The sequence below is a fragment of the Myotis lucifugus genome, unplaced genomic scaffold (genome assembly GCF_000147115.1).
Source record: "Myotis lucifugus unplaced genomic scaffold, Myoluc2.0 scaffold_6, whole genome shotgun sequence".
Classification (NCBI taxonomy): Eukaryota; Metazoa; Chordata; class Mammalia; order Chiroptera; family Vespertilionidae; genus Myotis; species Myotis lucifugus.
In genome coordinates this window covers 17,261,555-17,277,734 of record NW_005871054.1, presented here as the reverse complement: position 1 = coordinate 17,277,734, position 16,180 = coordinate 17,261,555, and the positions used below count along the sequence as shown (strand labels likewise).

The 16,180-nt window shown below is 41.8% G+C and overlaps 1 protein-coding gene across 1 annotated transcript in view; it reads right to left on the bottom strand.

Annotated features, from left to right (window-relative positions):
• Nucleotides 1-16,180, bottom strand: part of SLC8A1 (solute carrier family 8 member A1) — a 291,574-nt gene that overhangs the window by 47,605 nt on the left and 227,789 nt on the right. Inside the window, 3 exon segments of the mRNA XM_023747435.1 lie at nucleotides 2,205-2,304; nucleotides 6,682-6,812; nucleotides 16,114-16,131. Of these exon segments, the coding sequence (XP_023603203.1) occupies nucleotides 2,205-2,304; nucleotides 6,682-6,812; nucleotides 16,114-16,131 (249 nt within the window).

Genomic DNA, 16,180 nt, shown 5'->3' with positions numbered 1-16,180 from the left:
CATCTTTATGGTTGTTTCTCTGTATACCTACTCTGCCCAGGATCAAATACACAACTTTGGCCAGGTTTGCAGCACAATCTTTCACTGTTTAAATCAACCCTTTCCCATTGCCAGAGAGGGGTCATAAAACGTTTACCCTGGTCCCTGAGAGTTACAAAAAATGTGTGAATGAATCAACACAAAACCACTCCATTATTAGAAAAACAAATCCGGTATTGATGTGTCTATTACAGTGTCTTCCTGGCCACTGTCCAATGCAGCTCATACACACACTTCCTGTCTCTCTCCATAGCCTTATTGTTGTCATGAAGAATATCCTACATAACATACATATTTTACTTATTTGCTGTATGAATGTAAGCTCCATTAGGGCAGGGGTATTTGCCTGTTTCATTCACTGTCATATTCCTCACACCAAGAACAATGATTGACATATAGAAAAACAAATGGATCATGTCCAGCACATGACCATTATACAGATGCTCCTATAGCTTCAGTCAAAGGAAACCTGGAAACTACTGGTAATGGTGCATTAAGACTTAGGTTGCTTTTGATATTTCAAATCTGATGTGTCAAAGTCCACAATAAAATAATTGGGTTATTTTTTACATCTTCTACCATTGGCCTCGCCAACAGTTTCTTATTCAAGTTGTCTTTGTCCTTTTGGTTTTTCTCTCTGTGAAGAGAGAGTACAGTTCATGCCTCAGATACTAATCTTAGACTTATAGAAAACATAAGCCATAATGAGGGAGTGCTATAGAATGCACCTGTGTGTCCCACCCAAATTCCTATGCTGAAACCTTCTTCCCAACATGACGGTCTTTGGAGGTAAAGGTTTTCGAAGATGGGCAAATCCCTCACGAATGGGATGAATGCTCTTGTAAAAGAGATTCAAGAGCTTCCTCACCCCTTCCCCCCTGTGCAGACACATAGAGAAGATAATTATTTATGAACTAGAAAGAGGGTTCTCGCCAGACACCAGCACTGCCAGTACCTTGATCTTGGCTTTCCCAGCCTCTAAAACTGTGAGAAATAAATGTCTGTTGTTTAGTATAAGCCACCCAGTCTATGGTATTTTGTTATCGCAGCCCAAATGCCAAGGAGGTTCCCCTTCCACCTATCAGAGTTTACATGTAAATTCCAAATCTACTCTCCTAAGCAATTACTCTGCATTTAATATTCGTAAGTCTCCATTGTATACTCAATCGCAAGAAACGACAGTGTGATTATAAACAGCACTAATCATAAACAGGCACACAAATCTTTACCACCCCGTGCCCACAGCACTTGGGAGATCTGTCGAGTGATTCTGTGGCAGCTTGGGAAGAGGGGGCTGTGTTAGAAGTCATAGCCCAACTGCTGGGGATGCAGTTTCCATATTTTACAGTTTGGGAATTACTACTTAGAAAAGCCCAGCTTTGTTCATGAGCTGGAACAGTAGAAGCTGAGCCTGCAGGGATCTCTAAAGAGAAAAAATCTAGTGGAGCTGGAGCAGAAGAACTGGAAAAAAACAGTCCCACTGAACTGCTGCTTTCAGAGTCTGTGAGAGGGACTGTGCTCTGTCTTTATACGAGCACACACGACAAGTGTCCCAGGAAAGGGACACTTCTTTCTATATTTAAGTCCCTCAGGTCTCTGGCTCCTTGGTTGGCAAAACAATTCATTTTGTAGGGTTTTCCTAAATAAAACTCTGCACTTCGCTTATACTGGAAGAAAGAGAATGTGATTCTATTTGCACGTCTAGTGCCGGTGCAGACACCTATTGGTGAGGCATGGTTGGAGAGAGTGTAAAATGACGCAGACGGTGGTGGGGAAGTGAGGACACGTCAGCCTGGCCCACCTAGGAGCTTGCTGTTTCCTTTGTGACCTTCAGTTGACCACTTCCGCTTTCAGGGATTTTTCCAGACAAAGCTTGGTGATTGGCTACCCGAGAGACCCAAAAGGCTCTACATGTATCAGGTCTATTTCCAGGGAGAAGGGAGCAACGTAGATGAAGAAGACTGTCACGTTTGAGGACATTTGCTTCACCTAGAAAGTCTAAATTAGTCCCCCAAACGTGCATGTATGCTACCAGTACATGCATTTCTCTTTCAATTTTCATCACGGAAGTTCTTGGGTACTTTGACGTAGACCGGTGGTCACAGAAGAGAAAGAAAGCACAGTTTGGTCGTTAGAATTTATAACATGCAGAGAGAGGCACTCACCGGCACTGACAGTGATCGCTTCAATGAACTGCTCTCTCCAGCTGTTCGTCCCGACCACCAGGGCGAGGTTTGTCTTCTTAATAAGTTTGTCCACGGTGCTCTAGAAAGGTTGAAAAGGATAAGATAATAACTGCTGGGTTAGTTAAGGCCTTGGAAAAGCTAAGACCTTGATGATTTTGAAACCCCAGAGTTATATAAAGGGTAGCAGATGTTAGGCTCAGAACAACAGCATTGACATCAAACACTGTGATGATTATGCAAACAGGCATAGTCCTTACTTGGAAACATGCTGAAAGGGAAACTTGTTCTTCATAGCGAATACGAGCCTCCTTCACCGCCTAAGTGGCCAATGAGGAATGGTCTCGGCGCTCAGAAGAGCAGATGTTGCAAAAGCCCACCCCTCTCCCCCTAAATGCTTTATGAACTTGTTTCTCGACTGGCTTTATCTATAGTGTGCTGTCTGCAACTGAATTCACATACGTCCTGCTCAGCAGTTACATATCTGTGAATACCGGAATTGGCAGGTGGATTATAAACTAGAAACTGTTCTTGTACTTTTGTTTATCAATACATTGCAGCCAGACAGCAGAACCTCCAAATTGCTGCTGTAGGATCATCCATAAATGGATTTTTCTCTGGCTCCTGATTTTGTCAGCCTGGTGGCTGTCAGAGAATTCACTCTCATTCTTCTCCTATTGCAAACATGTCGAGAAGAGGTCAATGCATAGAGTTTAGGGCACATCGCTATTTACCTTGAATCCTCCCTGCTTTACTAACACTGAACCTCTTATTTTTCTTTCCACCTTTTTGAAACACTTGGTTTTTACAATTAGCACTTTGTAGTTAATTGTCACTTAATGTAACAAGAGGAGCAGCCAAGCATTTGCAAGAATACTAAGTAAGCAGATGCACCCAAAGCACTACCACATCACAGCCACTACAGGGAGCAGGGTCACGTCCAGGATACGAGGCTGCTCTTCCAGGGGGACCACCACCTCGACTAGTCTACCCCCACACCCTTACTGCCAGAGCATCCTCGAATTCCCACTAATTGCAAAGAGGCTGAAACATGTATTATTTGTCTCAGGTCAAACTCTGTACACATTTAATGAAGTGTACCTGAATTGAGAGAGAGAGCACGTTATCAGCTAAATGGGGGTAAAAAAAAAAAAAGCGATCCGAGGGGCCTGTCTAGAGACCAAAGCTAAATCAGAATGTCAAGTGTGTTAGTTCAACAAGAGTCTTTTGAACTGACTTGAAATACTGCGATAACATGAGAGGGCCCATCTCCAACTGGCCCACTCTGGGTTGCCAACACCATTCTTGGCTAGCTTGTTTGTTCTTAGGGTGGTGACCTTTCGGCCTCAGGCCTTGTGTCTAGAACTGCTAGTGCTCCAGAGAGTAGCTATAGCCATCACTGCTCTTGGCCACCACAACTTAAGTGCGTGGCAAGCATCTGGCTTTTCTCTCTCAACTCAGCCACATTTCATCAAGCACTCTGAGTGTCTTGGTTGATGCCAATTCAGACTTCTGTGTAGAATGAAACAAGAAATGACCTTGATTTTTCCTAAATGTAATGGAAACTTGAGGCAGATCTCGCCAGAGAATTTCATGTTTATCACCTGGAGATAAACAGTTGAACAGATAAATTGGTCCAACAGTTGAATGCTGACTTGCCTCAAGAAATATCTCTAAAGAACTAAGTTTTAGAATAAACTTAAAATTTATAAATATGTAATACTCAGGATTATAAACTTTTAGTTCATGTTAACCCTGGGGGACTATGGGATAGCTTGGGTTCTTCCTAGGACTTAATTTGAATATGTGTCCTACTTTGACCATGGGAGGAGACTGAAGGAATGAGATGAATCTGAAGCTCAGACACTTGAACTTGGGGTAATGCCGTCTATGCTTACCTGGAGATTTCCTATATGTCAGTGACGAACCCTTCACTGCCTTGTAAGCGGCTGCTATAACCTCACCTTCAGCAATGGGTCTTAGGAAAGTCAAGCCCTCAGTCACAAGTAAAGAAGAACCCAGTGGGAATTGTAAGGTGTCACCCGGATGTGGGACTTTAATGCAGTTCTGAGACATTTAAACAAGTTCTTTAAAATAGCCATGGTCTAGAAAAATAAATTTCTTAAGGGGATAATATAATATCAAAATTGATACTTGAGGGCACTTGAGAAAAATGACCCCAAGTTACCCTTTACTGATAACAGTAACTGTACTGATGAACTCTGAGGAGACAGGAGGAAGGAAATAGTCTATGGAAACTATTCTAGGAAGATAAGTGCCCCAAACAACTAGATTTATGTAAACAGATTTGGAGGACTCTTAAATGCTCAGATCAATAGGGTGGTTACCAGGGAGAGCTTTGGACTCAAGAAAGCATTGCTCTCTGAAAGACTGCCCTACCATACCCAACCCAACCTAACACTTCCTACAGGAAGGCACTGTGATTGCTCTTCCTTGTCCTGGTACATGGAAGGGGAAGGTTGGGGGTTGTGTGGTATAAGGGAGCGAACACACAGTTCCCCATCAGTGGCCGGGGAGGGGTGGGAGACAAGAAATGCCAAGCCAGAGAGTCTCTGCTGCAGCAAGTGGCACCAGACACTCTGATTCCACATAAAAGAAGGTGCATGAGGAAGAGTGAGGTTGGACACATCTGGACAGTCTGGTCCATGGAATTAGATGGTCTGAAATATCTGTACTCTGGACTTACAGGGAGCTTGTGTGCACCAGTCATGTTTCAGACCAAACAACAGGTGAGCTCTGATGGTCAGGGTCTGCCTAGAAAGCACTGATCTTGGAATTGACCCCTACTTGCTCTTTCTAGGGGAATGAGTGAAAGCAAAGTTAAGAGATTTTTCATTTACTTGAAGGGGAAAGTTTAATTGCATTTTTATCTTTTAAAAATTCCACTTTAATTGCAAAAGCATTTTTACTCTCTACCTGTCTTCTCTAAGTCACCTCAATTTGTGAACTAAATAACAACAACAACAAACAACAACAAAAAAACTTAATGGGCCCTGCTAAAGGAAAAGAGGCCACGACGACAAAGAATCCAGATAAAACACTGAGGCTTCTATGTTGGTGGCCTGATTCTCCCCTCATTCTGGTTTCCCAACAGGAGCAGAGTCTGCTTTTGAAAAACAAGTGGAGCCCGGCTGGCATGGCTCAGTGGTTGACAGTTGACCTATGAACAAGGAGGTCATGGTTTGATTCCCAGGCAGGGCACATGCCCAGGTTGCAGGCTTGATCCCCAGTAGAGGGCATGCAGGATGCAGCTGATCAATGATTCCCTCTCATCATTGATGTTTCTCTCTCTCTCTGTTCCTCTTTGAAATCAATTAAAAAAAAAAGAAAGAAAAACAAGTGGAGAAAATACTGCTGTGCTCTGGATTTGCAGTTCTGGAAAGCCAGAGAAAGGCTGCTCCTTTTCATGCTCTCCTCATCCCCCCACAGAACTAAGTGTGGCTCTGCTAGAGTCTTCTCAGATGTTAGGGTGATGTGAGTGAGCCGGGATGGGAGGTGGGCTAAGGACAGAGGGAGTAGCTAAGAATGAATAGGAACTTGGGCCTCAAAGTCCTAAGCTCACCCTAAGGCCTATTTGTTTAACTTCTACAAAATAACTTATCTAGAGCCGTGGTCGGCAAACTGCGGCTCGCGAGCCACATGAGGCTCTTTGGCCTCTTGAGTGTGGCTCTTCTTGAGTGTGGCTCTTCCTAAGGCTTAGGAGTACCCTAATTAAGTTAATAACAATGTACCTACCTATATAGTTTTAACTTTAAAAAATTTGGCTCTCAAAAGAAATTTCAATCGTTGTACTGTTGATATTTGGCTCTGTTGACTAATGAGTTTGCCGACCACTGATCTAGAGAACTGGGAATTTGATTTTATCAGCACGATGATGAGCTCTCTGGTCACAGGCTTATACCTTCAGTATGTTGAGTGTGCTAAAATGTCCTGGGACCTTAAGAGGATGACTAAATATCCATGGGCGTTGGTCGATGGGATGTTCCATAGGGAGAGCTTACCATCTCCCCTCCAAAACAGAAGCCTCCTAATTTTCAGTACCTAACAAAAGCCACCTAAATTTCGGTGTGATTGCTTTTCTTCTAGTAGATTTATTAGCTTTTTCAAATAGACCTTGGTTTCCTCCACACATAACACGCTCCTGGAATCTACCTTTGCTTCTTTCCTTGCTACTTTCACAGACGAAGCCCTCCCTTTGGGCCACCTCTGACCCTTTGACAGATGCCACCCACGGAGTCCTGGTTCTGATGCTGTTTGGTTCCTGGGAACTCTTGATTCCCTACTAACTGTGTAATTCCACTTCCACTGTGAAGGTCTCTCAGTTAGTGAGCAAGTTCCTGAAATTACATCTGCCTCTCTTTCCAGGTGGATCTGACATATGAAACTTTGATCCCAGGATGGCCCTAGCCTCCTGGGTGGGCGGTGTGGGTGAGCATACCTTGAATTCATAGGATTCCTCGATGATCACTTCCAGCTTGGTGTGTTCTCCCAGGATGGGGCGCCCCATTTCTGCAATGCGCCTCTCCTCTTCCTCTTTGCTGGTCAGCGGCTGCTTGTCGTCACATTCTTCTGTGAAAGGCAAGGGCAAGAAAGTGAGCAATGGGCTCAATTTTATTTGGAATTCCCTGGATCAGGAAACGGAGAAGGAAGGAAGCCCTAATGACCTACTAAAATTCCCTGGTGAGACCGTAAGGCTGGAGGGGAGTATTAGATAGATGCTAAGTATGTCAGGCAGCCTACCATTATGACAGCAAGAGATTATAAAGTCCCACAACCTAAGCACACGTGCAAGTGCAGACCAGGAAAAACACCTATGGGGACACATCACTGACAAACGCTGCCTGCACGTCGTCTACGTTGTGGGAATCACTCTGTGACCCTGGCTCATCTGGCTGTTCATGCACATTCCTTTATCACATGACCAAAAGGAAACATAATTACTAGTACAAGAGTGAGAGTGACTCCAGGGGTAAAGGAATCTGGCCTCTTTCTCTCCACTTTCTAGAAGCAACAGAAATGCCCCACGGCCAAAGAGATGATGGAAGGGAAATTCTGACCTTAGCCTCTCATTTGCCAAGAACCCCTGTTGCAAATTAAGAAGCAAAACATCCATCCCATGTTTCAGTAAGATGCCTGCTTCAGGGCTTCCTCTTTTTGGTGCAAAGCTGAAATGTGCTAGGAAGACCCTGACCATGTTAATCTTAAAGTAAACAGGGAGGGTGAAGGTGAGGCCTTTGGGGGAGTTAAAACGACTCACCACATCAGCATGATTATTTCCAGAACCACCATGTAGTTTACACCCCAGGGAGGCTAGGGGGTGCTGAGAAAATGTTACTGGACTGGAGAGTCCATTAATGAGGGGAAGCTCACAGTTGGCTCCTCTCGGCTTGAAGGTCATTAGGATAAATCCCAGACCGAAAAGGCCATGCACATGTGAAGGTCAAACACTATTCCTATACTCACCAGCCCCTTTATCCTCGAGGCCCAGGATGCTGCAGCAAGGCAGGCCACTTCCCCTCACAGTCTAGTTGAATAACCCTCATCTCCAAAGAAGCAGTATCAGTGCTATAGAAAGACTTCAGCCCCGATGCGCTCGTTTTTAGAACTATCCGGGCACACTGCCTGTGGTAGGAGTCTGTTGACTGAGGGACTTCTAGCCCAGGCTCCCTGCCTTTTGCATTTAGGCATCAGCTTCTGCAGAAGTCCATACCTTCCATTCCCTCCAAAGATACATGGCTTCCCTCTGCTGAGGGAGCCTCCTGTGATGGTTCTATGTGATGCTCTCGCAAATGTTGCAACAACTGGTTCCTAGGCCAGTCGTTCACTGCTAGGGCACAGAGCAGATGGGCTGGAGGCACCGCTAGCATTTTATATACACCACCAGTAAAAACCAACAGAAGCCCAAAGCAGAGCGTGGCATATCAATGAATTCTTTAGAATGCATTCAGTAGAGTCTTCCTAAAAGGCTATTTCAGAATCTGCTTTCCTATCCCCAGTGATTACACGGCCCTGAAGATATGGGATAAAGACTAAAAAGAAGTGATTTGGGATGGGCAGAAACTGCTGCTGAATGTTAGCAGATGCAAAGGAGAGGTGCAGGGGGATTAATTTTAACTGTAATAGTGGTCATCTTTTTAAAAGCAGGCTTGGGAAGTTATGACCCAAGGGAAGACAAAGGGTTCTGATTGTCATCCCTAAGATTTGTCCTTGAAATTATGTGTGTGTAGTCGAGGGGGTGGGCTGAAGTATGTGATGTCCAATTTACTCAGTGTACACATCAATCATGTTTTGATTTTTACTGCATCTGATCCTTGAACACAGGATAATGTTGTTGGTAGTTTTCATAACAGCAGGTTATATTAATATCTTTGTTCAAAACCTTGGCTGAACATGCATGCCTTGAAGACTTACATCAAGTTAGAATTATTTTTTTTCAGAAGAACTACTAGAACTTGGATTTTTATTTGAATTGCAAAGCTAATGGGGAATAGTGTTTATCATTCCTCTCCCTTTTCTGCAGTTCACTCATAAATGGTAAGTTGCTTTTAATGGGATTCAAGGTGATTTTAATGGGATTCAAGTAACAGAGAAATTACAAAAGAAGAGTGATTTGAAGGCATTGTTTGATGCTGCCTTTCACAAAACGAAATGATTTGGAGTGTGGTATTGAATAAATGGACATGGTAGGAAATGAAATTGAATCACAGAGTGAGTGAAAAGGTTATTCCCTTTTTAATCATCTTTCAGTCCGTCTGATCAAGAAGAAATGCTTAGTTTGGTGCTGTTGGTCTGTAACTAGTTTCTGACATTTGGGTTTCTACCATTTAAGAAAGAGAAAACAGTCCTCAGGCAAAGAGCATTTGAATGTATTTAGTTAGAATTTAATAACTTTTTTCCATTCTTAACTTACCTTATTTTCTACTAATGAAAAATGATACTAGCTTTCCATTTGTGTTAGTGACAATTTTGTTTTAAAAACAAATCTAGTGAAGCACAAACATGAGGCAATTTCAGAATATTACATTAAGTAAATGAAAGTATAGTTGGTATGTTATAAAGGCAAATATTATAAAGGAGGTAAGAGAATAAACAAAATTTAGGAAACACTCTCTGAATAGATTCATACCAACCTATAGGAAAGCAAGGAAGCTTGTTTCTGTTACTTCCTACTCTTGCTCCAAACCTGACTTGAATTTAATGCCACACTTTTAAGCTATTGTCTACCCATCTGGAAAAGCTTCCCCATTTCCACCCAGCTAAACCTGACTTAATCTTTCCAAAGTCCGCCTCTTCTTGCATGAAATATCCCGATTGACCTATTTAGGAATGACCATTCCAACTTTATACTAATTCCATTATATTTGTTGTGTATACTGAGCACAAATCTTGCTAATATTTAAATTTTTTGGTTATCTTTATATATAAATACCCAGCATGTAAACTTAGCGAGATAGAATGTCTCCTTGCTCTTCGAACTGTGATCACAACCGCCATTACAATGTATAAAATGTAGTAGGTACTCAATAAATATTTGCTGTGAGACTCTCCAACTCACTGTTAGATAGGCCTCTTATTTGTTCTTTGTATATAAAGATGATTTGTTCGTTTAACAAATGTTATTGGGCTCCTACAATATGTGAGCAGACTGAAGCCTCCTCCCCCATTTCCCAGGAACCTGTGGTCTAGTGGGAAGCAAGGCATGTGGGTGGGGCAACTTCTAGTAGTGCAAGGTCAGGGCTGAGGGACCAGGTGGAGAAGCAGCTCACTCTGCCTGAAGGCTTCAGGACAGGGGAGGTATTTGAAATTGGCCTTGAAGCAGATATAAAAGCTTGCCAGGTGAAGGTGGTGGTAGGATAAGGAGGGGCATTCCAGGCAGAGAGAAGTCAAAGCACAAAGGCTCAGTGTCATGGAAGGGTCAGGCCTAATTTCATTGACTCAATGTCATGAACGTGTAAGATCTCACTCCACTTATATGTAACTGAGAAAGGGCATCTGGGTAAATCCTATTATGGCTCTATAATGATACTGATAAATTAGCATTTATGGTCCAAATTTTTGACACTGGCAAAGAAGATAGCTGAGTCTATTTTTTAAAAAAAGTGTCCTCTTTTAAATAAATTTTATTGACAAGAGAAATAGTTTAACAGCATTTTAAAATTATCTATTATGTTTGTTTCCTTTTCACTTTGAGTGTTGGATCAAATGCAATCCATTTTACTGTGGTCAAATCAGTTTCATTTTCTTACTTATGCAGAGTGAGGAAATTAATTATATATATATATATATATATATATATATATATATATATATATATATAATTAATATATATATGCATGTGTACTTTTCAAACTCATCATATTTATTGACAAGCTGATAATAAATCACATAACATCATATAACATCATGATCTTAACCAACCAACACAACTTAAAGATCAAATGTATAATTAATAGCCACTGTTGAAATCAGTATTGATAGGACATAAAACAATCCTGTGATAAAATCACCAGCAGGGGAAGCTCCCTTCTCCTGAGTAATTGATTCTGTAGAGAGTAAATAACAGAAGCTAGTAGGTACCTGGGATCTGGACAGAGCAGAGGGATGCACAAGCTGCTGCTGATGCTTTCAGGCTCAGGCTGCATTTTGACGCAGCGTCACTGTGAGCAGTGAAGGGTTGAGAGGGATCCCTATTAGAAAACAATACAACCCACAGATCTGTGCCTGAGGAGCTACTGTTGATTCTTCTTAATGTATTTGCCATTTTTAATCTTAACAAACAACCTCGAACTTGGAAAGGGATATAAAGCCAATGGTGGGACAATTGGCTCCAGGCCATTTTAGTCTTTGACTCAGGTCTATGCTGAAAGTCTGAGAGCAGAGACCTCTTGACAGTGGTCAGCACTGGCCTCTCTGTTAAAAGCCCGAGGAGACTTGTACTTTTGTTTCCAGGAGGAATATTCTGGAACAACTCTGCGGTCAGGGCTGGGTATCATGATCATTGAGTAGGGGTGTGGGAGGTGGGGATGAAGAAGGCGTTACTGGGGCAGATAGACATGTAGTTTCTACTGCCATAGCCAGTGAGGGGCTGTGGTGATACCAAAGAGTGAATATTTGTGTCCTCATCAGGAGATGCAGGTCAAGGAGATGGTTTCTGGGCCCTGAACCTAGGGAGATGTGGGATAGTCGTGGGATCCTCCAGTCACCCTGCCAATGTTCCCCTCTGGAGAAACCCCACAGATGGACTATCATCTGTGCACATATGGCTCACATCATGTTGGCTGAAGGCAGGAAAGGCAGGCTCTGGGAAGAAATACAGCTTGCCTTCAAAGAGACTTCAGTATACTTGGAATGAAAGACCCATGCTTGAGAAGCAAGCTTTGCAAGCAATATGGGATATATTGAATCTTGAGAAGGAGAGACCATCAGGATCAATCCCCTCTGATGGTTCATGCTAATCCCTCTACCATGCACACCTCCAGTCCTGTGCCGATGGGGTTGTGTGTTGTTGCTGCTGATCTTCCATCACCCCCAGCTACAGAGAGCCACTGCATTATTTAGCAATGTTTTAGAGGGGACAGGGGCTAAACTGGGTCACGTTACTGTCTAAAGACCTGAAGAACATTTGAAGACAGTTCACTTCAAATTCATCACATTGGTTTTCTAGGATCATGATGAAACGAGTACCTGTAATGGTGATTACAGTAGAGGGAATCGGATGTTCTCTAGCATGAACTTTCCTGAAGACAGGTTGGCCTAGCAAAAGGACAGGCAGAAAGTCAGCAGGATGCATTGCACAGGTTTGCTAGTAGAGCTCTGTAGAATTAGTAAGCTAAACATTACACTGAGATGCACACATCACAAGCAATGTTAGAGGACTGAGTGCTCATAGGTTGCTCCTATGTAGGTTGCAGAAGTGAGAGCTGAATAGCGCAAGTGTTCTACAAGCCAAACCAGATCATGTGAATGAACCACACATGCCATAGTAGGGGGCGCAGCCAGATTCCTGCAGGTTTCTGAAATGGAGTATTCACACCCTCTAAGTTTCTGCTTCCAGAGGCATCATGAAACAATGGAAAGCACTTGGTGCGATGAAAGGTATCCTGGTTTTCCTATTGGTGCCAACAACATAGCCCAGAGTAGGCCATTTCCCCAGTTTTTTCACATGTGGAACAAGGACAACAGTTACCTGCGATGTCCACATCACAAGTTTGTTTGAGGGTCAAATAACATAACATCTGGGAACATGTTATATATTTCCTGGGGATTGTGAATGGGAGAATGTTGTCATTGCAGGGTACACCATGGTCATAGCAACTGTTTGGATTACCTAGGCCTAGGGTTTTCATCAAACTCCCGGTTCAATTGACCACCACATCTACCTGCTATTGGCTTCTAGTAAGAGCTACCCAGACCTGACCTAGGAATCATGAGATTGAGGACTTGGTTTCAACTCTGTTATATGCTTGCTGTCTAAACTTGACCAAGGCACTTATCTTCTATGGGACTTGTTTTTTTCAATTTTAAGATAAAACTGAACTTGAAGGGGGTTTGTTATTCTAACCTATGTGCTGGAGTGATTAAAGCTTTTAACTGTCAGAATTTTCATAGTTTGGCTTCCTTCCATGTGCCTAACTTAGTCTATTACATGATGAGCATAATGTGATTGGAAGACTAGCTTTTAAAAGAGGTATATTGACTGTTATATACTTTGAATTAATTAAGGAACTCCGCCGCTGCCTGAGGAATCAGACATGACTCTCTCCTCTCCAAACTGAGCCAGAATACTCAATTTTATTAAAAATATATTCAAATTATGTGGACCCTCTTTTGGGGTCCCCCTGGTTTTTCATATGACTAGCATTCATGCTGATGGCATTTATGAAACAGCTGGGCCTTGAATTGAAAAGGGATGACGATGCAGGAAGGAATGAAGTGGTTAGGAGAAAGGAAATAAAACTGCTGGGATCGGAACACTCATCACATGGCCTTGGACTTAAGTCAGAGGGCCAGGCCCTGAGTCCTGAATGGGTGATGTGCGGTAGATCGATCAATCTCTTTGTATCCTCATTACCTCTCCTATAAGTGAGAACAATAACATCTTCCTCCATAAGGTTGAGGATTAAATGATATAATAAACAAGAATTACTTTATAAACTCTAATGAGCTATAATGAATAGGGTTTTATCATGTAAGGTGTCTGAGGGTCAAGGGGGAATGAGCGCATAGGTCCAAACAGGAGCCTTTCAATGAGGCAAGCTCTGGGAGCAACAGGTAAAGATTTACAAATTCCAAAAGCACCTCCAGAGCTTAATGGCCACCACTAACTAATGAGATCTCTGAAATATAGGTGCTGGGCTGTGCACCAAACAGTTCTTTAAATTTCCATATATCCTGCTTCAAATTTAGATTTTCACACTCAGCTGCGTAAGACACATAAATGCCACAGGCAAAATCCAAAGGCTAGCCCTGGCCAGTGTGGCTCAGTTGATTGGGTGTTGTCCCATGCACCAAAAGTTTGCTGGTGTGATTCCCAGTCAGGGCACATGCCCAGGTTGCAGGCTTAATCCCCAATTGGGGGTGTGCAGGAGGCAAACGATGTTTAGCTCTTACATAGATATTTCTCTCTCTCTTTCTAAAAATCAATAAAAAAATCTTTTTAAAAATCCAAAGGCTAGATTAATTCCTCTCTACTACCCCTGTATCTCAAAGCCTTGCCTTCAAAGCCTCAAACACACTTCAAAGAAAAACTCCTTGGGACTTAAAGCTGCTTTAGACTGTGGAGACCAAAGTCTCAGAAAGTTCCCCAGGAGCATCTATAGATTGGATCCAAGGCATTCCAGCCTAGTTCTGGAGAAGAAGGGTCATGTAAAGGGAGAGGCCAATGTAGAAATTCCCACAAAGTTCTGGAATTCTCTCTTGTTCTAACAGCATCAATTTCAAGTCTTGGGAAGTGGTGGTGTCAACACAAAACTGCTATGTCAGATGAAAGTTTCAGAAACAAGAAAGAACTTGATGAAGTACATGAAATGGGAGAAACCTTCAGAAGAAGTGATTCTGCTCTCTTGGATGCGAGATGTGTCCAAGGCAGCAAATGTTGGACATAACTGCACAGACACTCCAGAGCTTTATAGGAATAGTTTCTGAGAAAAGAAACTGGGATCCAATTACCTACATACTAAAAGAGAAGATGTTTCAAGTGATATGGAAGGAAGACCCTCAAAGCCAAATCCTGACACATTCAATGTTAAAGGAAATAGATATCCAAACACCTCAATGCATTTTAATAAGGCATTCGTTCTACAGCCAGAGATTTTTAGTTCAGGTCTCATTATCAGACCACATAGGGCTGAAGGTGCTGCTCGGTACTATATTATTTCTACAATGGTTGACTTAAAAAAATTACTTCAAAGAAGCCATGAAGCTCAACTTGCCCAAATTCTACCTTCCTCACATCTCACCAGGATAATTAACATATTGGGTGACAGAAACAGAATATTTCCAAGAACACTTCAAGGAGTTAAAATGGTGGACGAGGAAAAGAAGATAAAAATTTTAAAAGAAATGGAAATTCCTGAACGTGGATTTGAAAACAGCATGTATGGCCGTGCAGAACTGGGAGACTTCACCTGGGAGAACTTCAGATGAGTCAGATTTAACAAACCCTCTACCAGGACTTGTCCTGTTTAACATTTTTATCCTTTTCAATTTCTATGTCTCTGAGAGTCCATGAGTCATTTTGTCATTAAATATTTTGTCTGGAGAGAGGCAGAGGAGAGTAAGAGTCCATGTGAAATTGCTCATATTCAGAAAGTGCCACTTTGGACAGAATCATGTGGAGCTACTGAATCATGAGTTTATACTCACAGTGGTTGAAGTTAACCCTGACTCTCACGACAGCATTTTCAACATTACAATATTTGGCAATATATTCTTAAAAAATTTTTTTTTAGCTATCTGATTTCAGGAAAAAGAATTAGAATACTAACACCTACACAGTATATTAGACGTTTGATATTTATCTCCCTCTAAATCTGCGTAGACGATGTTGAAAGGATGAGGAGATATTAAGGATCAAAAGAGATGATGCTGTAAGGAAATAACTTCCTTCCATATACAAGAAAATAGCTTTAGAGTTGTGCTAACCAACGCGGTCCACACAGGCTGGGTACCAGTCTGAATTTAAGGGTTTTATACGTTTTGACTGGCATTTTCAGTTTTTGTAGAGCATTTTGTAATGCACTTTAAGTGGTAGAAATATTACTCATTAATTTACAAGTGTTAATAATGCTAAAACTTAAGTCCCCAAAGAAGGGTTTGTCCATATTGGTGTGGTGGGATGATGGGATGGGTCTTCTCCCGACAGAGTATTAGCTACTATTAGTATCCTGAGCTTGGGCCATGGAGAAGTCTTAGATGTCAACCCCTATGTTTTCTTGTCTTAGTTACTCTGGTACATTTTGGAATATCTAGCTGGGGACACTGCACATCACCAGGGCTATGTGAACATTTGTAAACTGACCAGTGTCAAAATGTGAACAATTATAGGGTATTTTAAATTTGCGTGTAAATGAATACAACACACATGTTGTTAGTGTGTAAAACCTTGAATGTCTAAAATCAGCAAGAACACACCATGTGCGACAGCTAAGTGTTAATATACAGGTTATATAAGATGAGGCTTTGGTTTGGTTTTTAAGGATATTTGAAGAAAATGAGGAACATTAAAAAATTATCTTACCATACAGGCATTTTCCTTCATTAAAAGAAAGTAAAAAAATGACAAATGATTTTTAAAAAATGTATACAATATATGGTGAAAACAGACAGTAAAAAGTAAAATTTGATGTCATTAGACTTTAAAAATTCATACCTGTTATTGTGAAGCCACCTAAAAAAGAAAAAAATAAATAAATGTTACAATTTATTTAAGTCACACT